This window comes from Rhipicephalus microplus, chromosome 5 (assembly GCF_043290135.1).
Source record: "Rhipicephalus microplus isolate Deutch F79 chromosome 5, USDA_Rmic, whole genome shotgun sequence".
NCBI lineage: Eukaryota > Metazoa > Arthropoda > Arachnida > Ixodida > Ixodidae > Rhipicephalus > Rhipicephalus microplus.
The window spans coordinates 64291878-64317193 of record NC_134704.1 but is presented as its reverse complement, the minus strand read 5'-3'; the positions used below and the strand labels follow the sequence as shown (position 1 = coordinate 64317193).

The 25316-nt window shown below is 45.2% G+C and overlaps 1 protein-coding gene across 8 annotated transcripts in view; it reads left to right on the top strand.

The window, feature by feature from the left end:
- The window catches only part of Miox (Myo-inositol oxygenase), a 35090-nt gene extending 10049 nt beyond the window's left edge, over positions 1-25041 (top strand). The window contains exons 1-7 of one of the 8 annotated variants that reach the window (XM_037425354.2): positions 1002-1032; positions 2888-2998; positions 11465-11545; positions 13660-13863; positions 15308-15487; positions 17374-17561; positions 18743-25041. In XM_037425354.2, the coding sequence (XP_037281251.2) occupies positions 2918-2998; positions 11465-11545; positions 13660-13863; positions 15308-15487; positions 17374-17561; positions 18743-18851 (843 nt within the window). In that variant the 5' untranslated portion in view covers positions 1002-1032; positions 2888-2917 and the 3' untranslated portion in view covers positions 18852-25041. Of the gene's footprint in view, positions 1-1001; positions 1033-1150; positions 1320-2882; positions 2999-11464; positions 11546-13659; positions 13864-15307; positions 15488-17373; positions 17562-18742 lie in introns of those variants that run through there. The other 7 variants (XM_037425351.2, XM_037425350.2, XM_037425353.2 and 4 more) reach the window with 7 other exon arrangements.
- Positions 25042-25316: the final 275 nt, after the last annotated feature.

Here is a 25316-nt window from a genome sequence, read left to right as displayed (position 1 = left end):
ACAGAAGACTGTGAGCGAAATGCATGAGCACTTCCTTCAGCCTCACGTCACGCGTCTTTTGCTCGTGAGCTATTACGTCACGCTGATTACGAAACCAAACCTCACTAGCGTCAACACTCACACCCCAATGTCACTGTGTAATCTGCTGCTCCGAACTACTGGTTTTTCAATCGCGACGTCTACACGGTCCACGCCCGGCCAATGACGACGTGGGCAAGGCTGAAAACTAAGCACGCGACAGACGCCGCGGAGACGAGCGACGCCTGGGTGTCTGGCATTCGCGGAAGACCCAGATTAGATTTCCTCCAACTTTATCCTCAACTCGAGCAACGGGCCTGCACTAACACGCGCCCTTCTCCGCATTACGCGCCTCTATCGCAATAAAACGGTAAGCGCCGACACGTGACGCGAAAGAAGCCGACGTCAGCGTCACGGAGCAACCCTTTCCGTCTCACAAGGCGCGGCTCGTGCATGCGTTGTTCCCACCAGCGATAGACTCGCGTAACCGTCGTCGCCATAACCCAAAAGAAAAAACCGAGCACTAAAGCAGAGGACGTCGATGTATACTTGATACGAATTCGGCGAGTCTTGATATCAGTAAAGTGCCCGGGCGGCCGGAAAGACGCCGGAACGGCAAAGCAAAGCGTGCCGTCTTGTCTCAATTTGATTGCAGTGGACCCAGCGGCACGTGGATAGTGAGAAGACGGAAGTCCCAGGAGAGGGCAACCTCAGAGAGCGAAGGGTCCATCCACAAGGAAGTGAGAAGACCTCAGGGCTTCTAACCTCCGCTCGCTTTCTGGCGTACTCGTGATTTATCAAATCGCGTTCATGACGACAAGCCGTGGCGAACCACTAGAGTCGACGCCGGTGCTGGCCGGTTCCATTTCCCAATGTAAGAACCTCTCCTCCGCATCTTGATAAACCACTCAAAACAGTACCTCTCGGTATCAAGGCATTCACCCACCGCGTGTCTGTACACGAGCGAAAGGATCGGTTGCCGCGGCATGCAGTCTCGCCTGTTTTTCAATAAAGGTTTGTTTGTTTGTTTGTTCATTCTTTCTGGGTGTAGCCTCGTTATCTTGGGAAGCCCGTTGCTGACGTCACTGTAGGGCCGTGTCATGTGACGAGCCCCTCGCCCACCCACAACAATGTCGTCATGCGGTTCCCAACAGCAACCGCAGCTGCTGAGCGAGCCGCTTGAAAACGTCCGCTGAACCGTCGCAGTCTCAGACGAAACCACGGGTCTCACTGGAGATTTCGATACGGGTGCCGAATTGTGCAGCGTCCGAGCAGTGCGCCGAGCTATCATCAAACTTTCGGTGAGCCTTCCACGCGATCGTAACGGGAAAGTTACGTTTCTTCTGTTCCCGCGCTTAACATGAATTCAGCGTTGCTTAGTTACATCAGGAAAGCAAGGGTCGAAACGTTTCACATAGTTCTTTTACATTGATCACGTTTGTTTCAATAATCTGTTGCACTGTTAGCATTTCCGTGCCTCATACTTACCTGAAGGAGGAGCAAAAACGGGGAGCTAGCCTGCCAACCTGAATATTATGGTAATGTTCCAAAGACTAGCTCCAGAACATACACGTAAGACGAAAGAATGGGGGTACCAGTCCTGTAGTCGAATTTCATTAGTCATCGTCTTGTGTTCCATTTAATGATTGTTGGGGTTTTCCGTCCCAAAAGTACGATGTGATTTTCAGGGGCGCTGTAATGGAGGGCTTCCGTAATTTCGACCACCTCGGGTTCTTTAGGGTGCCCCTAAGCCTAAGTACATCTTTCATAAGGCCGAATTCCGCCACCACATGAATGAGATTAAGCCCCCAATGCCTGGATTCGATCCGGCGACATTCGTATCTGCAGTGGAGCACCACATCCGCTGTGCCACCGCAGTGGGTTCCCGATGAATTTCTTCCAAATATATAGCTAAGCCAGACATGCCACGAAATCATGCTGGCAATGGGCACTTGAGTGTAAAGTATTAATTACGTAATTTCTGCAAGCAGTCGACTCGACACATCATTGGTCAAATGTGGGGCTAATTAGAACACAGCACATTGACTTTGTAATCGCATTCTGTTGACGCGCATTCAAATCGACTCTCGAAAGTTATTTACTCGTCACTTGCTCACAACCGGTAGAATGCTGGTTTAGTCTGACAGAAAGCTCAGCGCATATTGGAGTACAAGTAGAATGCATCTTTATCTTCCTTACAGAATATGATTGATTATGTGGGGTTTAACATCCCGAGACCACCATATGATTATGAGAGACACCGTAGTGGAGGAATCCGGAAATTTTGACCACCTGGGGTTCTTTAACGTGCACCGAAATCTGAGCACACGGGACTACAATATTTCCGCCTCCATCGGAAATGCAGCCGCCGCAGCCGGGATTCAATCTCGCGACCTGCGAGTCAGTAGCCTTAGCCACTTGAATACCGCGGCGGCGTTCCTTACAGAATACTGTTTTCCTCGATACGCATGACCGTCAGCGCAAAAAAGGACACTACAGCGCTTGTGCCGTGTTCTTTCTTGTTATCTTTTTTGTTTTCGCGGCACTTTTAGCACTGACCATCATGAGTATGTTCCAACTAGCCCGATTTGCTATATCACTTCCTGAGTAACTCCCAATCTCTGAATGAATTAACGCCAAGAAAATTCCCTCCTTTCCAATTTCAGTCCGAAACATTTCCGTCTGAAAAACAAAAAAAAAACCAAGAAAATCATTTCTCAAAGCGTACATGGCATCAAAAAACACCGCAACAGCATGACGCCTTAATATTTCCCCCTTATGAGCATTGAAATGGGCTGTTCAAACCACCATCGTTCTGTGCATGTTGCTTTACGACATCCTTTTTTTGTCGTGATCTTTTTCAGTGCAGGTTTAAGAACGGAAGTCAAGGGCACCAAGAATGATTATCCTGGACCCTTCCGAGCTCTACCGTCCAGAGCACAAGAAAATGGAAGATTTCAGGACGTACACAACAAACAAGGTGCGTTACAGGCACAGACCCCGGTCGAGAGCGCGGGGCGTTCATCTCTGCATGGGCTGAATTGCTGAAACATTGCTCTAATGATGCATGTGGCATATTCAGCGCGTTTGAAATGCGAAGCATTTCTTTGCGAATTGTAAGGGCTTCTAGTGTCTATCTATCTATCTATCTATCTATCTATCTATCTATCTATCTATCTATCTATCTATCTATCTATCTATTCATCCCTTTATCTATTTATCTATATATCTGCCTACGTGATCTCATGCTCTCATGATCACCCCCTAAACTTGGGGTACACCAAAAATAGTACGGGAGCGTAAGATTATAGATTGTTTGTCGAATATGACTTGGTAGTCATTACATCTATAATGTCACAATCTCGTCGCGTAAGTCGTCAAACACTTTCCAAGAAACAGTGACAAATACCCGGGGGCGGGTATGTGCCACTGCCACAAAACGCAAAGCATAAGTGGTCTGTTAGGGTATTCGGGATAACTTGCCGTTTTCGGTCCGTATTCTACTAAGACGCGCCTTTTTTTTCAAGGGTCCTCACGCGTGCTTCCGATCTGACGTAACACATCTGCTTAATGTCCTCTACGACTTACGCGCTCAGTTGCGGTGTGCTCAGATCGGGGCGGTGAATTCAGCGGACTATTATCCCACATTACGAGAGCGTGTATATATATATATATATATATATATATATATATATATATATATATATATATATATATATATATATATATATATATATATATATAGTGGGAGTAATAATTCAATGGGCCAGTTAGTCTTCGTGAAGGTATGGGATATGGCACAACGGGAGCGTTGTCAACAAGGATCAATATATTTATTTCCCAACAGTTTCGGGAGGGGACCTCCCTTCATCAGGGGATGAGTTATATATATATATATATATATATATATATATATATATATATATATATATATATATATATAGGCAGGCATGGTGGTTGAGTGGCCGTACCGTTGCATATAGTCAAGTAGATCCTCCGTGAGTGGTGACAACGTGGTTTATTTCGACATTTCGGCCTAGAGTCTGGCCTTCATCAAGATCGATGAAGGTCGGACTCTAGGCCGAAACGTCGAAATAAACCACGTTGTGACCGCTCAAGGATGATCTACTTGAATATATATATATATATATATATATATATATATATATATATATATATATATATATATATATATATATATATATATATATATACAATTGCTCCCACGTTCAAATTCACATATAAACCCTATAAAGTGGCTGGAGGAATAGCCGCCGTGATATCTCGGTGGCTAGAGAATCAAACGCGTTATTCGAAGGTCGCAGGTTCGATTCCTGCTCACGGCAAGTTCTTTTCACCCACTTTACATCCTTACATTTACCTTACAATTCAGTCTAATAACCTCCCCTATACTTTCGTTAGCATTATTGTCTGTTAGATTTCATCAATATTGTGTCATAACACGGAAAAACGAGTCCTTAAGTATCCAGTTCTTTCCCTTATTCATTAACGAGGATCTTATACTGGCAGACTTGGTGCCTTAGTTTGTATATACGAGAAACTATTGGTCAGCTGCCAGCTCGTAATAAGTTCACGTGCTATGTGACGCCACACAGGCTCATATAAGAGTGTGCCACACTCGCCTCCATGGCTTCAGATGGCGCTGAATGACACTTTCACGTTTAAATTCACATATATACCCAATAAAGTGGCTGGGAAGATAGCCGCCGTGGTAGCTCAGTGGTAAAGCATCGAACGCGTTATTCGAAGGTTGCAGGCTCGGTTTCTGCTCATGGCAAGTTATCTTTTCACCCACTTTTCTTCCTTATATTTACCTTACAATTTGGTCTAATAACCTCTCCCACACTTTCCTTGGCTATATTCTCTGTTAGATTTCATTATTATTGTGTCAAAACATGGAAAAACGAGCCCTTAAGTATCCCGTTCTTTCCCTTATTCATTAACGAGAATCTCCTACTGGCAGACTTGGTGCCTTAGTTTGTATATACGAGGGACTATTGGTCAGCTGCCCGCTTGTAATAAGTTCACGTGCTACGTGACGCCACACAGGCTCATAAGAGAGTGTGCCCCACTCCCCGCCATGGCTACAGATGGCGCTGACTGACACTCCCACGTCTAAATTCACATATATACTCAATGAAGTGTCTGGGAGGATAGCCGCTGTGGTAGCTCAGTGGTAGAGCATCAAGCACGTTATTCGAAGGTTGCATGTTTGGTTCCTGCCCATGGCAAATTATCTTTTCATCCACTTTTCTTTCTTCACATTTATTTTAAAATTTGTCTGATTATCTAATAACCACGTCAAAACACGGAAAAACGAGCCCTTAAGTATCCATTTCTTTCTTATATATATATATATATATATATATATATATATATATATATATATATATATATATATATATATATATATATATATATCACAAGTGGTCCCGTCTTTACAATTCGTCCATGCAAAACAATGACCCTCAAGTTAATAAGGAAAAAGCCACATAATAAATTTTTGTTAGTTCTATATTTGAAGGTGAATTTTGAGACGCCAATGTCTCCTCCTACGTGTAGAGCTCGTTTGCGAAGGCGACGGGACCTGGATGTCATAGCATTTTTATAAAAAGAAAACTGTGTTGTCTAAGAAAACAACCTTTATAAAAACCACGTAAACGCCAAACTAGAGGTCCACAAATCCAGCCCTCATGCCGTCGAAGGTGCCAATGGTAAGAAGTGTACATCGTCGTGCATAGGAAAACAAGATAAGAATGCAGAAGGTGAATGAAAAAGTTTGCCTATCTCTTCATACCCGAAAGGATTAGATCTTTGACCAGATCGTCATTAGGGTTATACCAGCACTGCACACGTGTATCAGGACTGGGTAAGTTTGTTGCTATGCGAAATATGGGCACTTGACTTACACTACAATCAAGAAACAATGCAGATGCTTTATGAACAGGCTTCGGTATCACGCGTACTATAACGCTACTGAGATTTCCTAGGGCTAGTGTTTTTAGTGAACAACTACTTTAAGGATATATGTAGACCTCTACAGCAACGTGACACATAACTGCCGAGTGTTCGTGCGAAAGTTGAGGGACCCGAATGTTTGAGGGACGCGAATGTGGCGAGTTCACATTGCTGTGTCCTGCCAAGCAAAGACATAAAGAGGTGCCACTCACTCTCACGTGAGCACAAGAAAAGCATGCGCGTTTCGCAGCGAACACGCCGAGTGAAAATCGTTTATGGGATACGGAATACGCTAGAGGCACAATGTTTCTAACTTCCAAGCTTGGCGCCTGCTTAATTATGCATTCTTATACTCTATCGAATTCTATATGCACAATTAATTCTAAGGAAACATTCAACGAAACCCTCACGGGCAGCTATATAAAAAAAGGTAACTTTTAACGGCAAGATGTAATAATAGTCAAGTGGCCTTCAATAATTTATTATTTTGTCCTCATACAAAATGAGCTGAGAACGCCAAGCTTGCTGCAGAAAAGGAAGCATGAACGCAGGGAAGCAGCTCGAGAGCTGTATCACTGATTACACAGGTCGGCGTGATTGAACGAGTTGCCAACCGCGTCAGTGGCTGTTATGATAATTTAAGCAGGAATTAAGCTTCGAAGGCCCCGCGTTACATAAGGAACAAAGAAAAGTTGTCTTATCTGTTTGCAGATGAATCAGAGAGGGAATGCGACACGAAATAAATGTGAGGTCATACGTGAAGTCTATCGCCTGACGGGGTCACAAAGTTGTTCAACTCTGCAGCAAGACCGCATACGTGCCGAAAAAAAAAAGGGGGGGGGGGGGGTATCGGGCTAGGGAAAGAGATAACACTTTACCCGAAGGAGGCTGGCTTGACCGCTCGTGTATCCATGTTCTCAGTGTGAGTGAATGCTATCGCGCCGCGAGGGTCGTGGTATCGCTGTTAAGCCGGTGATGGCCAGATATATCAGCGAAATGGGGTTGTCCCGGTTTCCGCATCGCGATGAGCACTCGTGTGAGGTTTACACACGTGCCTTCAAGAGCGTGCACTCGTCTTCTGGGACAGTCTCTGTGCTTTCTGAATCTTCTCGTGCGAATCTCAATGTTTTTTATATTAACCGTATAACTTAACAGCCGTTATGAATTTAAGCGAAACTTTTGTAGCTCGCACATTTTGGTGGCAACGTCGTACGCGAGAAATCAGGTTCCAGCGATGGTGCAGGTATGTGGCCCTCACTGTTGCGACAATCACGTGCGCAGTTAAAGGGACACTAAAGGCAACTATTAGGCCGGCGTTGATAGTTGAAATAGCGGTCCAGAAACCACGTAGTGTTACTTTTGTGCCAAGGAAGGGCCTATTTTGAAGTAAAATAGCGCTTTGGTGGTCTGCATCCTGTTAGCACACTTCAAATTACCCGCCTCAACAAACAGACCGACCGGACCGATTCACGTCACTGTTGCCGTGCACAACGTTGCCCGGCTTTACTGCGCTAGTAGCAGCAGTACGAAAGCAGCGGGAGCCCCAGCAGCAACAATGGCCGTTGGTCAATTTCCCGCCATTGGCTTCGAGCTAACTCTATGGCTTCGAGATTGCAGACGTTTCTTGTTCCAACTGCGCCCCACTAGATGGCACTGCCTGTTCTGTGTAACCACGTGAAAATTGAATTTTTGAACCACTCGCGTCATTTCCCATAGTAACGTCCAGCGTTTCTTTTTTCCATGAATCAAACAGAAACGAACAAGCAGCATTTTATTGCATCTCCTATAGTACGGAAGGTTCTTTATTCAGTGCAGTTAGATCGATTACTAGTGAATATTTGTAGGCGGATCTTCTGATGTCATCGGGATCATTATAAAAATGCGCCACTGCGGCGCTTGTATTCTTGTGCATTCACTTTAATTTCTCGGTAAGTAGGGCACTTTTGTTGATAATATTGTCATTTTAGATGTCATACAGTGAGCTTTCACTCTGACGTAAATTGTTATTTGACTTTAGTGTCCTTTTAAACTAAATTTATGCTCTCTTGGTCATGGGCTTCACCACGTTCAGCTGTTTCTGATTTGGCAATCAAATCTTTCATCGAGGCGACTTGTCATTTCACGCATAGAGTTTCCTAAAGTTAACTAGAGGGGACTCTGGCGCTGTGATCGTTCAGCGACCATGAGAATGATGTGTAGTACACGGATTTGCCTACTATTTGTACTTGCGGGTGGCGAATTACACTAGTGACTTCGTTTAATGCTCTGTTTCGGTATTGGTTCGAATGAAAGAGCGAACCCTTTTGAACCTTGCGACCCGATTTGAAACAGTAACCCTAAACGAATGAGGAGGGAAAGCGCGGACGCTTAGCATATGCCGATTTTCGTTTTGTGAGAAAACAGCTCCAAGCCACAAGAACACACACGGAGGCAGAAGTACAAAAATTAGACAAATCCGTGTATTGCCCGTCATTCCCATGCTCGCTAAGTGCCGTCCGTTGCAGCTGTCATAGACACTGGCGCCAGAGTTCCCTCTAGTGTATATTGAGGAAACTCTATGATTTCAAGGCACTGAATTTCATTGTTCTTCACTATGAATGCCTGAGCACCATTGTTGTCGGTAGCAACGTAAGTATTGCACCATTGTTGTCGGTAGCACCGTAAGTATAGCGTTTTTGAGCACGTGGATGAAGGCCCCATTTCCGGTTTGGAAGTAGGGAAGGAAACAGTGAGGAGGGAGCACAGCGTGACTTTGTAGAAAAGAAAGAAAGAAAGAAGGAAAGAAGGAAAGAAAGAGGGACATAATAAGCGCTTTAGCACTTTCGATGTACTTTAAGGAGGCTTTACCGTATTTTGTACTATTCACGTGGAGACGATTATCAAAAGAGTGTTATACATTCCTGCAATGTCCCACTGTCAGTGCATTTACGTAATCATAACTGGCCTTTTCACGTCATCTTTCTACACCACTTCTAAGTCACACAATGGCAAATTGCGGTTTGGAAATGCAACTCCACTCTCCGAGTTGTCCCTCAGCGTTGGCTATGTGAGGAATTACCGAAGTCCTGATTCTATGCCCCTATCTAAATAGTGCATGAATACTGAATCAGACCTGGTCAAGTCAGCGTTCTTCAAAACAAGGTGTGGCCTTTCACATTCCGCTATTGGGAATAAATGTTTGTTTTATAAGGTTTTATAAGAACCCCAGGTGGTCTGAATTTCCGGAGCCCTCCACTACAGCGTCTCTCATAATCATATAGTGGTTTTGGGACGTTAAACCCCACATATGAATCAACGGAGTAGCTCTCATAGTAAAGCTAGTTATCGTTACATTTGTTCGTACTTCAAACACTTGAGCGATTGAACAACGACACGTGGTGGTACAAAGCGTGCAAACAGAAAATATGGCTTTCGGAATGATTCCAGTCGTGTATGTAACGTTTATCAACGGCTACAGGCGCAGCAGAAAGAGAGGATTATCGCAACTTGCGCACGAGGAAGAATGTATAGATTTGTTCACACCACAAATATTTCACTCTCCGGGACGTTTTTTTTTTTTTGGATTTTCTGGGGTTTAACATCTCAAAACCACTATTTGATTGTGAGAGACGCCGTAGTGGAGGGCTCCGGAAATTTTGACCACCTGGGGTTCTTTAACGTGCACCCAAATCTGAGTACACGGGCCTACAACATGTCCGCCTCCATCGGAAATGCAGCCGCCACAGCCGGGATTTGATCCCGCGACCTGCGGGTCAGCAGCCGAGTACCTTAGCCACTAGACCACCGTGGTGGGGCACTCTGCGGGACCTCTCCGAACTGCAGACTTGATCTTATCTGTTTGCAGATTTATCATCGAGAGGCGCTGCCCCTGAATGCGGGTTTGTTTTGATGAGCGAAGTGTGCCTTTCCCAAGGTTCCATGCTCGAGGCATCGATATTGTGCAATGAGAGTTAGTTTTGCAGGGGCAACTGATAACACTGTAAGGTATAGCTTCTTCCTGAGTAATAGAAACAGCCAAACTTTCGCATAAATGCTCATCCGAACTTTTTCGCTAAAAACGACGGCGTTTTTCAAGACACCTCGCTACCATTAGTGTGTATACTGCCGTTGCCCAAGTGCAAACACCAGCAGGTGACTTGGACGTATTTTGAAGCCATAGAATTATGGCATGAGTCTTTTCTCTTGGTGCATATAGGACCAAACTCCCGTCTTCACCTAGCATTTGTACGGGTGTACGTGAGGAAAGAACCCCTACTTCTCTTCAGAATTCTATAACAGCCCATTGTGAATCATTACTATATTGCATTAAGTCATCTAATGGTCAACGTCGCAGTATACTTATAGGCAATGAGAAAGCAGGTCTGGCACTCCCACCCTTTAACATTCTTACTAACATGAGAAGGGCTAAGATGAAAAGCATGGGAACTGGTTTCGACATACCGGATAGCGCTGCCGTGAATAGTTGTCAACGTCGTTATGAACGGCACCGCTATCAAGCTCCAATCTACTCACGCAAAGACGTCGTTATCAGCAGAACTCGAACAGCTTCGCCTTACATTGCATTACATTGAAAATTGGACGATATCTTCTGCACTGAATTGCTAACCGCGCAGAACACTAATCACTCATGTTTTAAGTTGCCATCTTCCTGCCATCTAAGTGTATGGGTTCACTGAAACACATGCAGTTTGATGAAAGGGGCATTTCGAAACATATCTGACTTCACTTTAACTCTGAAGCAGCATGAAAAATTGCTCACATCAAGTTCAGGGCTAGTCCGGAAGTTGCTGGTCCTGTCAGCCTGTGAATATGGTTCCCATCGAAATGCGTACTGCCACTATCACTTCGGGCAGACAAACTAAACTCGCTGCCACAGACGAGTTGTGGTGACACTTGCTCCGTTAAAGCATCGCACGTTTTCGTCGTCGCAACAGTGTACACTTCACCAGGCACCTTGCGAACTGACATCAAGAACTTGTTGCTGCACAACTTCCGTACGGTGTGTATACAGGACGCGATTGTGGTAGTCACTGGAGAGTTCAACGTTAATGTGCTTCGACATAAAAACCAGTGGCTTGTCGCGTTTCTCGATGCCGAACTTGGACTTCGCCTCCTGTCGAACGTCACGCAGTCATCTGATCTCAACACCTGTTTAAGTATTGTGGTCACCGCAATACGCTCAGTGCAACCACAATTGGCCGTGTTCGCTATGTTTCGTATGGTTCTTGAATCTCCTAGCCTTACTTCGTATAACAGCCCGTTGTGTTGCTATCGCATTCATTGATTCGGCCTTGTGCCGAAACTTTCACTTTTTCTCGCTCTCTCTCTTTCCCTCTTCGCATATACAAAAAACTTGACGCATAAGCTGAACTTCGGTCACGGGATCGAATTCCGTTAGCAGCGGCTGCATTTTCTATTATAAAGCTTGCTTCTTGCAACTGTTTTGCTCCATTTTTTGTCAACGCAGGATGACCCGCTGCAAGCCAGGGTAGCGAAGACTTACAAAGACATGCACACTTTCCAGACTGTGGAGTTTGTCCAGAACCGGGTGGGTGCATCCTGACTTTCTAATGTCAATGCAGAATAGATCAGAACGGGCGCTGTAAGCCAGTCCCATCAACAGCACAATTTTTTTTTCTTCCTATCCTGAATTGGTGTCCTGATCATGACCTTAAAGCTGGTATCTACAAGATTCCGCAATGTCACTTTCGGAAATTGTTCCCTAATTGGGCGTTTTGTGCAGGAACCCGCTGTGGTTGGGTATCTGCCTTCTTGAATTTTTTTTTATGCGAAGCATTTCTTAGAGAAATTCGGCGCCTTTGAGCGTATATATACCTATCTATCTAGCCGCTTTCGTTTAGGTGCTCTCGTGGTCTCCCCCTTAACTTGGCGCGCGAAATCAAATGAGCATGGTAGGGTAAGATGGTTTGACGAATATAACGCGCTGGTCAAGACGTGAATAATGTCACACTCCCGTCGCGTACGTCGTCAAACGCATCTCGCGAGACAGTGGCATATACCCAAGGGCTGCTGTGTGCCGCTGGTATGTGGGTATGGGCCACGGGTGATTGACACTTAGTATCTACGCAGGAACGATTAGAACACACATGGGCAATTTTAACGTGCGAGCGTTAAGAAATACCGGACATCGGCAGCGTCGACCTGACGAATGCAAAGAATAAATGTCATGGTCCCATCTGGAATCAAACCCAAGCATTCTGCGTGGCAATAAAGCACTTTGTCACAGAGCTACGCCAGGCCTCGGAATCACTTATCAAATAGGCGCTAACCTCGTGAAACATCAGTAGTGGTTGCAGTGCCACGTACCCAATTTTATAAACATTGCATATGTACTCCTTCAATACAGTCGACACGTCGGGTTATCTCAATTGTGGTTAGTAGCCATGCGCTGAAGTTGATTTATGTGGTAGTGTCCAGGGCCAGCATATTCGCGAGCATGAGCACTTCATGTCAGCTTCTGGTGTTGCCAATACGCATGTTCCAGCTGGCATCGTTGCGCAAGTGCAAACGACTAGTTATATAAACATCTGCAACGCTTCAACATACGTTTCTGCGTACAATCTTTGTACATATATTTAGCGGCGTTTCATGACTTGTCGCTCATTAAGAAAATTTCAACATGGTAACCTTCCCTCCGTATGCGGTGATGACTGTGCAGTTTTATAAACATTGCGTATGTACTGCTATGATAGAGCCGTCACGTCAGGTTAACGTCAATTGTAGTTAGGTGCCATGAGGTGAAGTTGATCGCTGTAGCAATATCCAGGGCTACCAGCGCAAGTGCAATGAACTGGTTATGTAATCATCTGGAACTGTTCAACATATGTCTGTGCGTGAAACATTTATACATACATTTAGAGTCATTTCATGACTCTAAATGACTCCAGGTTTCATGACTCCAGGTGCTTTCGGACTTCTAGAGGGCCGACCACATTGCAGTAGAGTCAAGATTCATCCATTTACAGCGTGATTCGTTGATATTACAAATCGCTGATTACTGTAGTAGTATCTTAGACGGATGGCATGGGTTTTTTGACGCTATGCCAACTTTGCCTCGTTCAGTGGGCCTTTCGTGGGGCCCGAATTGAAAGCTCTTACGACCACTTCAAAGGTGACAAAGGTTCCAATCGCGTGTCTGTGGCGATAAGTAAGCGTGTCCGGCTAGTTTGTATTTATAAAAAGGTGTAACTTAATCGAAGCTAGCTGATGACGTTAGCCCCACAATAAACATGAGAGGAGGGATAAGGACGAACACCAGTGTTGAGCACACTGTTGGCTTGATCTCGTAATCAGGTTGCTTTTCCCACAGACCCCGACGATTGCAATCGGCCCGATCCATGAACAAAATAAGCCGAGAGGAAAACCAGGTGGAGCGTTTCCCCTTTTGGCCTCCGTCATTTACGTAGTACACTAATTAGTCATCACCACTAGGACATGTTACAGCTACATTAAAGCGCTACATATTTTGTTAAGTTAGCTTCGTGTAATAGTCATTTATTTTTCTCTAAGGACTCTAGGCCATCACTTGGGCTGTGGTGCTTGTAGCCCTACCCCAATTAATATCGCCGGTCATACTTAGTAAAGCTTTTACTAATTAACTTCGAAACAACTAATTTTCCTTGTGCGTGCGGACATGTGCAGATGGCTGAGTGGGGCAAGTTCAACAAGGCGCGCATGCCCATCATGGAGGCCTTGGAGAAACTCAACGACCTGGTGGACGAAAGCGACCCCGACGTGGACATCCCCAACATCGTGCACGCCTTCCAGACTGCGGAGAAAATTCGTGCCGCGCACCCACAGCAGGACTGGTTCCACCTCACGGGCCTCATACACGACTTGGGGAAGGTGTGACGTTTTCTTATTCATACGATGAGGACTACTTTGCTGTTCTTATTGACCTGAATGGAATGGCTTTGCATCTCTTGCCTGAATGACTGTGCTTTTAGATGTGAAACATCTCTTGCTCGGGTCTATGTCTAGCGGGTCTATGTCACTCACACTACACATGCGCCACTTCTTTCCTCTCCTGCGCTTCCCCCTCTGGCCTCTGCTAAGATGGGAGCGTCTGCTAACCTACACTCGCTCCCTTCTCTTCTAGGCATTCCTACCCATGGCACTTACACCGCCATTGCGCATGCGCGTCCTCTCCCCCTCTTTCTACTTTCCGACCCTCCCCCTCTCGCCTCAACACCGTCGCATGCAGCGTCTGCTAGCGAGTTTCTTGATTGAAAAACCCGACTGCCTGCGCTGCACAACCGTTCACTGGCCACCCCGTATTATAGGCACTGGATCTTGACTTTTAAGGGAGTGCCGGTGGGAGATTTCTCCTGTGCATTGTTGAACGATAACACTTCGCAGCGTGCGCGTTAACAAAAAAGCGGACTGCGGGTCTCTGTGTCCAATCGGAGTCTTCTGTCGCTCACTGCTCATCAGCAGCGATTGGCATACCGTATTCTAGTAGGAAACACGGCTCCATTACGGCGTGCTTTGCGCCTCCCCGTGTTTCTCACCTGAGCAACGCCGCGATGAGCGCCAGCGCCAACGCCGCCACCAGTGTAAGCGTTAGCGTCAGCTGCTTCGCATCTACACATGGTTTCCTTTAGCAGGAGGTGGTGTCATTTTTGCTGCCCTTGTCATATCTTGTGGAACCCCATTTTTTTCATACCTTTTCACACTTTTACAGCTGGGCAAGTGATTGTTGCAGTTAAAACAAAACGCTAGCATTAACCACCACCACATAGTGCCGCAACTCATGGTGTACCTCAGCTGAAAACAATGTCATCGATAAAAACGCTCAACGGCAGTCGCATTCACATGTGAAGGAAGTGACAAAAAATAAGAGGTCCGTTTACTTGTATCAATTCTGAGTCTATTTACCACAGTTTTGCATAGCTTCATTTTGAATGTGCCATTTCTGCACATTTACTACAGTGTATTTCTCAACTCTGAAGATGAGTCCGTGTGTTAAATCCACTAATAATACATTCCATGTATTAAAAATGAATTGTGAACTGTGCGCACGTAGCAGGGGCGTAGCCAGAAACTTTTTTCGGTGGGAGTGGTCAAAGGGTTTCAACCACCCTTTTTTTATAGTTTTGTGTATGTGTTTTTATGCGACAAACAAGATACACAATGTGGAAAATTGCAAAGTTTCGAAACAGAGGGGGCTGAACCCTCCCCCAGCACCCCGACCTCTGGCTACACCAGTGCTTCATTGAAGAAGTTTGAACAGTGGATACTGTACATGATACCTGTATTGACAATGTTACCTACTAAATTGTCTGCACAGGTGATGGCGTTCTACGGTGAACCCCAGTGGGCAGTGGTGGGCGACACGTTTCCAGTTGGCTGCGCGTACCAGGACTCTATCGTGTACCGAGACACGAGCTTCGTAGACAACCCAGACCTCACAGACAACCGTTACAACAGTCGCCTGGGCATCTATGCCAAGCACTGCGGACTCGAAAAGGCATGCACATGCCTTTTTTTTAATGAAAACCCTCGGGCGTAAGCCCCATTGCATTAGGCTTCTTTTTTGCTCTTCCTTTAGGTGGCATATCTAAGCAATGTCTCCAGTACTGCAACTGTCCTCCAGGAAACAAAAAGACTGTCAGAACAGCTTCTTGATTCGCACGAGTTTCGAACTTCACTAAGGTGGTCAATATCTATTTGTCGTGGAACGCGTAAAGCTGAGTGAGATACCAGTATGAAAGCTATAGGACAGGACGCAGTGAAGAGTTTTACAGAATTCTAACTCCTTTGGACACTTACACAGACATTCTACAGCACTACAGACTATAGGCCGTCTCCGCTATCCTCCAGCTCACAAAAACCTCCCTCGACGTGATGCCGTCCTGTGGCGCAAGCTTGAGACAAGTGACTTTCCCAACCCCTGGCTTTATAGCAAGGTATACCCACACCTCGTGACACCAAACTGTAAATACTGCTCGCAATTGGCCACCCTCATACACATGGCATGGACGTGCCCACAGTACGCTGACGCTTCTCACACAGAATATACATGGGAGTCCCTTCTGCATATCACTGACTCGGCACAGCAACGCCGGGTAATCTCACGCACATTGGAGGCCGCGGTGTCCCAAGGGATCCCCGCTGACCTCCTCTAAACAGCGTAACCAACCTCTCGGCCGGTCCCCTCCCTCTTTTGGGAGTAATAAAGTTTTGATCATCATCATCATCTCTTCTGTATGGAGAGATCCCCACACGTGTGTTAATTCTTTATGCTATTGCTGCCAAGATTAGCTTCATTCCAAACTCCGATAAGGATATTGGCTCTTGAGCACAGTGAGATCATTTTGATCATAGTTAGGGACGTTACTTTTCGAAGAATAACTGCATGCTATTGTTTTCATTCCATTCATAATACAACAGAAACTTTTTGGGCCATTTGCACCGTGCAGGCTACAAAGAGGTTTGGAAAAACACAGTAGTGCACACTGACCTCTTTTTTAATTTTTCAACAATATTGCTCAGATTTGTTGTGCCTGTCTGGAAGTTCATCAAGATGATAAAACATTAAAGACATGACATATCCTGCCTGTTGCTCGAACCAGCCATGTATTGAGAACAAAGGGGGGAAAAAGAGAGGCGTGTAGACCTGTACAGGCTGCCACTTTAGAAATAAATATTTTCTTACGCAAAGACTACCCTGTCGAAACACTGAAACAACCCGTCCATCTTGTGTTTTCTCTGAACAAACAACACGGTTGGTCTACACTTTGCTCTTTCTTTCTTTTTTTTTTTTTTGCTCACTCCCTTCATGTGGTGAGCTGTCACAGAGCCTACTGAGAACGGCGGTTCGGGAACTTCTCAGAACCAGCCATTATGAATACTTCACCTAATGAAGTTTGCTTACTTCGTCGCTCACCCACATTCCGATCCACCCCTACTTCAAACCTGCCTCTGGCAGGAACGCGCTTAACTATTCGGATACTTTCATGCCTTCAGGCGACCTAATTTCACTTTGGCTGCAGGAGTTTGCCAGTACATTGGATAATAGAGGGTAAGCTCATGAAAAGGTTTGCGTAAGCGTCGAAAGTCGGGGTTTTGACGTGATTTTATCATGTATAACTGCATACTATGGCCATAATATGCAATTACCCATACCGCATGTATGGTCATTTTTTTACACTGAGTCATGATGGTCTCAAATTTTTGTCATCCATTTTTAATTATTGCTCACAAAAGTGTTTCGAGTGTACTCTAAAAATGACATCTTATTGCATTCATAATCTAAACGTAAACGTCGGTCGCAACAGTTCTCTTTTCATCGCCATGATCTTTGACTGCTTATTATAACAATAATTAGTACTATGGAAACGCCTCCGCGTGCAGGTTTTGATGTCATGGGGCCATGACGAGTACATGTACCAGGTCCTGAAGAACCACGGAGCAACGCTTCCCGATGAGGGCTTGTACATGATACGGTTCCACTCCTTCTACCCTTGGCACACTGGAGGCGACTACATGGATCTCTGCAACGACAAGGACATGCGCATGTTGCCTTGGGTCAGGGAGTTCAAGTAGGTGACCTCATGTAATCACAGTTCGGTGCTAGTCGCGACAGTTAGCTTGCCTTTACTGTCAGTGTGGAAGAGGCTGTGAGAGTGTCTGTTAACTGTAGTCACCCGACTGGGAAGCCTGGTTCGGCAGATAAGTGGTATGACCACCCAAAGATATTGTCTCGAGGTCTCGCTTACTTCAAAGGGCATTTTGGGGCGCTGTTGCTATTGTGCGTTGAAGGCGAGTTTGCGCACGTGTCGCAGAACGTGAGCAATGCTTCGAACACTGGCACTTTGTTAAACCAACATTTTAAAGGGCAGTGAGATGGCGTTCACCCAAAACTAGAAAAAGAATAGCCTCAGCAAGACCACAATAATAATTTGGAACGAGAGTTTATCTTTGCGAGTGTCCCATCAGGCGTGCAGCTTCTACAAAAAAATTTTAAAAAGCTATGGCACACAGAACAAGAAATCTTTCATGAAATTTTGAACGGTTGACAAGGCAAGTAACTGCAAAGGTTTTCTCTTCTAAACTTTCTAAATCCGTATGATTGGCGTTTATTGAAATATAATCACACTTTTTTACAGTCTATAGGATTGCATCGACTGACTGGCTGTTTTTATTCAAGTGTTGTTACAGTCATGAAAAGTTACATATCATGTTCACATTTATTTTGAACTTTCATGAACAATTGGTGTGAAATGGTCAGATAATATTTGTGATGTAAACTAGCAGTGTACGCTCCATCTTAATAGGCATGCAAATTTTTTGTGTTTAGACGAGCTCCTACTAACCACTGTATTACGTATTAAGACAAGGCGCAAGTTCAGGCAAAAATAGAGGTTGAACTGACGAGAAATTGATGAGCTGGCCATGTCACAAAAGCCAGTGTTTAGGCAAGTGGAAACTTCTTCTTCGGGGCAGTAATAGTTGCTTATCTCACGAAAGCAAGCTCTCTTGCCGAAACGTTGTCTTAGGCGTGATGCCCTGCTCAGCGATCTCTGCTACCTATTCATACATGAATTTATGCTTCGTTTTCTTGGGCAACGAATGGCATCACCGTGCTGTCACTCCATTTTTTTTAATATGTAGGAATTTCAAGCTCCCGATTTGTGTTTAAGTAGGAGACGTGGGACAGAATGTACTATAGAATGGGGAGAGGGGAGATTGTTGTCATGAGCTAGTGTGTTTTGTCTTTCAGTAAATTTGACCTCTACTCAAAATGCGAGGATGTTCCTGACCTTGAGGCGCTGACGCCTTACTACCAGTCTCTGATTGACAAGTACGTTCCCGGAATTGTCTGCTGGTGATGCCAGGAGATACCGGGAGACTCCACCCGCGGCTGAGGCTGCCCTAAGGGGCTCGACTTCTTAACCACCGTTTTAGCTCTATGCTCGTGCATAGGCCAGGCCCTTCATCGAAAGTCTGCGATCGCATGCTATTGAATACTAGAGTCGCGGCTGTTAGTGTACAATAATTTTAGCAGCCAGCGCTACATGCAAGTAGACACATTTAAGCATTGTTCTTGCCCTACGTGAGTTGTGCATTGATCTCAGGGTCGCGACGTCGCTGTTGCGTAACATTTTACTCTTATCAACGTTCAAGGTGCGTACACAAGTGCTCGGTAAACGACGCTTTGATTTGAGGGTGCACAAACGAACGTGCATATATACTTATAATTGGACACTTCTTTCCCCTTGGGTTCAGTGTTTAAGAGCGCCGTGTCGTTTTCGTTCTAGAAAGCTGTGCGTAGCGCTGTTTATTAAATCACATTTGCGACTTCCAGGCACACGATACTTTCACGCACATACATGTCCCACAAAATTTGACACTTGTGACACTTCGGGTGCAGAGCTTAAAAGATTATTAAGGGGCCTCATGTAGTTTTCGTTTTAGAAAGTTATGCGCAGCGCTGTGTCCTAAAACAAATCACGAGTGCTTTTCAGCATCGGGACGTGTAGCAAGAATAACTTCTGTGAAGTTGGGCGGCACATGTATGACCAGGGCGAAAAGTCAGTTTCATTTTCATGCCCATCATCAAAGACTGCCGGAGGTAGTTTCATAAGTCAAGTTTTTTTTTGGGGGGGGGGGGCATAAATTGGTGCATGATTCACAGTGTGTGACATAAAAAATATTTCAAACCACAACAAGACTGTGAACTCTTTCATCAGACCTTTTTCAGCAGTCTCAACAATGTCGAGTAAAGCTCATGGCTTAGTTGGTCGGATATTGAACGCTTTGATTGGGATGGGACAGCCCTGGAATCTCTTTCTTCTCAGAAGCAAGTTACGTGACCTTGCACATTGATGTTCATTTAACGCAAACACTTGCATTATGTGTGTAACTCCTTCGAAGCTTACTCTCTTTTGTGAGCTTGGATGTTTGTCAGTCTGAGTAAATGCCTAACCCACTACGTGCATAAATGTGATGAGGCATCACGCTTATGCATGTATACGTGTTTCTCTGAAACAGTAAGTGAAATAACCATCACCGAGGGCTTGTTCATAGCCATCATACTGAAAGAACAAGCGTCAATTGACAATTCACTTGAATATTACAATACTCAAACAAAACCAATCATATTTGTTTTTGCATTTACTGTTTGTGGAAGGGATGGGAAAGTAATCGCTAAAATTCTTGATCACACTCATCATTAGCAAGTTATCTGAACTCTCCGGTTTCACTTGTGCTTTCAAGATATGAATTGTCTCACATGAGAGGCCTGAGCCTGGTCGTGAACATCCGGAACCATAAAAAGTTAGATTATCTCCCACTAAAGGGAATCATGTGTAGATGCGGCGCAGCGGGCGCTAACGTTTTCACTCGTGGCAACATTGACGCTGGCGTTAATGGAGCGAAAGCTAAGTAAAGACGCCCTTGACGGAATTCCGAACGTGCGATCCAGTGCCTACATATACGGAATGACCAGTGAACGGTTGTGCAGAGCGAGCAATCGGTTTTTACTAGCAGACGGCCTTGCGAGGCGAGAGAGGAGAAGTGCAGGGACAGTTTTGCGGGTGTCACAAGCGGCGAGCGACGACAGGCTAGGGAGAAAGTCACGTCAACGCGTGCGCACTGCCAGAGAAGGCATGACCTACTTGGCACCACCCCAACACCTGTGGCCAGAGGAGTGAGGTGTGGACAGAGGGACAGCGTTACACATGCTAGTAAAAGAGCTGCTTCACATGTAGTAAAAATTTTCCCGCCCGTTTATATCACTTGACATTACACAATACATAGATGCACAAATAAGAACACGCAACAAAAAGAACAGAAATAAAAAATGCAAACACACCTCACACTTCTCCGATAGCGCAAATCTTCTTGGGTGTTTTGCTGCTGGTCAATGCTCTTTGTAATCAAGCGACAATCACACACATCCAAAACATGAGGCAAAATTTCACTCTCAAACGAAGGGTCCCGGAACTAGGACAGGAAGCTGACGACATTTGAGACTAAGAAAACATGTATATTTCTTGCCAAACCACGCACGAGATTCACAAATATCTTCATACTGCCGGTACTTGCAAAAATAAAGCCCTTGGCATAGACATCACTCTGAACATAACAAGGCATGGAGCGCATGACTGGAAAACGATAGTAGCATAACTTAGAGAAGAAAACACGACTGTGTTTGCGAGACACACCAAATATATCATCTGTCCTAATATCGGGTCTGTCCCGCAACCACCAACAGCCACTTGCACATATATGTGCGCGGGCATAGGCAGGACGCTATCATGACCAAATTTACTTCAATCTCTACAGCACGCAGCGTTGACGCGTGGATGAAACGAAGTGTTTTTAAATATGCTATGACTATCAAGCAATGACTTCCAGGGGTTGATGCAGAATCACGCGTATCAAATGCATCCGCAGTGGGAGGCTATCCTTGTGTTTTTAGTCACATGCTTCACTACACTTTTATTGCTCGGAGCTTATGAGCTACACAGAAATGGCTGCGATGAACCATCACGCTTACACTGGAAAAGGAGCTATTTATTCGGGAAGGTGCGTGTTTTTTTTTTTCAATGTTCTTGTCATACAGTTACGATTACACTCATGCAAGGACTTCAAGTCTTGGTCATCAACACGTGAAATGCGGTTGCTGTCTGATGAGCCATTTACGTGTGGCATCAGACAATCTATAGGTTGGTGTGTTCTTTCACTTGTCACCGAAGAAAACTTCAGGTGCGCGGATAGCTCCTCCGAGACAAAAATAAAAGTGCGCAAGTAACGTTAACACAGGCCTTGGTGTTAGCTAAAAAGTTACTAGAGAAGCGGCCTGTGCTACACGGGTCCAATGCTTGCTTCCAACATGTGTACTGACTTTTTACTGCGCGTTACTACACATCATCATCAGCTTGTATTCCAATACTGTGACAAAAAACGATTTCGAGCTGGCTTGTGCATGTCACTATTGTCTCTTCAGACGAGTGTGTCTGGAAATTTGTTCAGTTTATCTCTTCTCCTGCAACGCCATAGAAGTTGTCGGGGCTATCGTAGAGGTGCTGAAGCAATACTTTTATTTTGTTGCGAATGCGTGCTTCGAACGTCTATGTTTGATTACAAGAGTTGTTCCAAAAAGTATGCGTTAGAAACATGTTGACAGCAAGCGCCAAGGGGAGCACCACGAAACATGAAACATTTCGTATCATGGATTAACCTCGCCCCTATGAGGCATGCACAATCTCTCGTTAAATAAGGCTATTAACTGCAGACAAATTAAAAAGTGGGGCGGTTTTGTAAGGTGTAGGTTACATTTATCGAGGTCGATCCTATTGAAAAGCGAATAATGCAGTCTTATAAAGAACGAACATAGCTAATGTATCCGTTCTCAAGGTGAAACCTTAAGTTACTCATCAGACGCTGGCCTTCCGGCACAAAGAATCACGTTACCTTAGCGAGCTTCATTAAAATCGCGGCTTGAGCCTGAACCACAATCAGGCATTCTGCCTAGCAGTGAATAATTCTGCTACAAAAGTGGTCATACCAGTGCTTATTCTTATGTGTAATCATAGGAAGCGAAATAACCAAAGCTACCTATACAGGCGAATAACGCTGCATAGAACAAATTTCAATGTCGAAACCCGGCTGGGGCGGCTGCGTTTCTCATGGAGGCGGAAATGAAATGTTGTAGGCCCGAGTGCTCAGATTGTGGTGCACGTTAAAGAACCCCAGGTGGTCGAAATTTCGGGAGCCCTCCACTACGGCATCTCTAATAATCATATGGTGGTTTCGGGACGTTAAACCTCACATGTAAATCAACAAAGTTCAATAGAGGCTTCTTGAAAGGGGTCTTGAAGCGGCACAATTAAGTACTTGAAACCGCTTTGTAGAAAGACCAGTATATTCATGCCTCTTCAACAGAGTTGGTGTTGCTTGGCAGAAGCGCAGAACTGCACCTGGCGTATGCGAATCACACAACGTGGAAGTAGTTTCACGTTGTCCATATCTATTACGAAGGGCTCCACCACAATTCATCACCATCATCGGCAGCAATAACAGTACGAGCCACAGCATCAACAAAGAGTGCAGGTACTCACTCAACCTCTAAGACACGCCCCACCGCGGTGGTCTAGTGGCTATAAGGTACTCGGCTGCTGACCCGCAGGCGGCCGTATCGAATCCCGGCTTCGGCGGCTGCATTTCCTATAGAGGCGGTAATGTTGTAGGCCCCTGTGCTCAGATTTGGGTGCATGTTAAAAGAACCCCAGGTGGTTGAAATTTCGGGAGCCCTCCACTACAGCGTCTCTCATAATCATATGGTGGTTTTGGGGCGTTAAACCCCACATATCAATCAAACCTGTAAAGCACAGTTGACGATTGTTTCAAAATGGGCTCACCAAGTGGCTTTCGACTTTGAGTCGTATTGTGTGAATACAGAAGGACTCCCATGGATGTTTTGCTTTTAGGGACGAAGCTCCTTGTAGCATCACCTGGTCAATCTTCGATCGGCGTGACTTCATTCGGCGTTCCACTCCAGTAGCATCTCTCTTGTCATTAAATAAATGGACTTGTGCAAGAGAGCACGATGATGAAAAACTTTATATCACATATACTGAGGAATGGGTGGAGTTCCTAGTCCGGGACCCCATTTGCTTGCGACCCAGTCTTTGCGCGGGCCACTATAGGGCCTTTTGGACCCCTTGGTTCAGACTGGACAGGGCTGCCTCCCTCCCATCTCTACTGAAATCCTTAAAAAGATCTGTTTCAGATGTGTTTCTTTGACACTTCCACGCTATATGATAGAGTGTAGCTAAATAAGTGTTACATAACCTACATTTGGCTAAAAGGTACTTGCCAGGGTCGATTTTGAAGAGTATACGTGTGGGTTGGGATATGATAACGTTTGTAAGCGGCGCCATGCTATCTGTGCGGCTTTACTGAGTTGAGGATGCGGTGCCGGATATATTCTTCGAGCAAGCCTTTGGTTTTCTAATACTTCAGTGTATGTGGTCAGGTGGGCAGTCTGATCTGGAGGGGCTGGAGTCCCTGCACTAAAGTTAGAGTCCCGGAGTAAGAGAGCTCGGGCGGAGGCATGAGCTAGCTCGCTGCATCTGACTCCACTGGGACCAGGTATTCATATAACTTGTTTCCACTCTGCCTCAGGACGGCCGATGGCTGCTTGTGAAAGTATTGTGCAAGCTATTTAGAGGACTGACTTTGCCTTTAAGGTAGTCGGATAGGCTGCCATTGCGTCCGCAAGGACGAAGGTGGACGCTTGGTTTCTGTGTGCGAGGAAGATAGCGACCTCCTCCATGCTTGTGACATCATCCTGTATAGTATATATACAGTCGACACATTGCCCCGGTTTACTACTGCCACCGTGCATTTTCATGTATGTGACAAGGCGGCGTCCACGAAAAAAGGTATTTTCATCATCGGAGTATAATTGACTTTGGCTCTGGCTTCACGCTTGTCTGCATGTAATGTGGTGTTCATATTCCAGTTTCATGCAAACTGCATGCAGTTGGGTTACTATATACTAGATAGAGCTGTAGACATTCTCTGTCGTCATCACCATTTCTCGTCTAGTTTCCTAGGTGTCGCTGTCCCATAGAGATACATAGAGTTACTGTATATGCTACCTTTAGGTAGCAGAGCAGCGCACTCGCTTTACAACGCCACTAGTAGCCATGCACTGCGGAGAAGCTGGTACACAGGCCGCACCGCTGAAAGTGCTCGCCCTCCACCTGGAATCTATTAAGTGACCGTCGTGCACTCTGTAGGTCGTTAGCTACGAACATACGCTTTTATTTGCTTTAGATAAATGTCCTTAAGCTTCGACACAAAATTATTTGTGTGGCTTTTGCACTATGTTCGAGAAATATACTGAAATAATCAATGCTGTAGGCTTAGTTGGGCGCTCCTTGAATCTTGAAAGACCTGTATTTTGTGTTTCTTAACGCGCCTGCTACACGCGTTTAATTTTTCTTAGCCTCTGTATTTCTCATATTCATTTACAAATACTTCAAATAAACAAGAATAGTCCCTGAAGACCAGATGGCAACGGCAATTCCTTATTGATTTCATCGACAGCTCTACATAGATGGAACACCAAAAGCCAAGGGCACATTTAATACGAAACAAAAATGCCGAGTCTCAGCGAGAGTAACCCGAAAATTACCCGGTGATTCCGTTTTTCTGACAGTCACGTCAAGGCTGTCTGACAAAGTGAATAAAACGGCAGTATCAATGTGACCACTTGGCAGGCCTGATATGTATGTGGTCATCCCAATGCCGCAGTATTTGATATAACCTTCAGCAGTCTG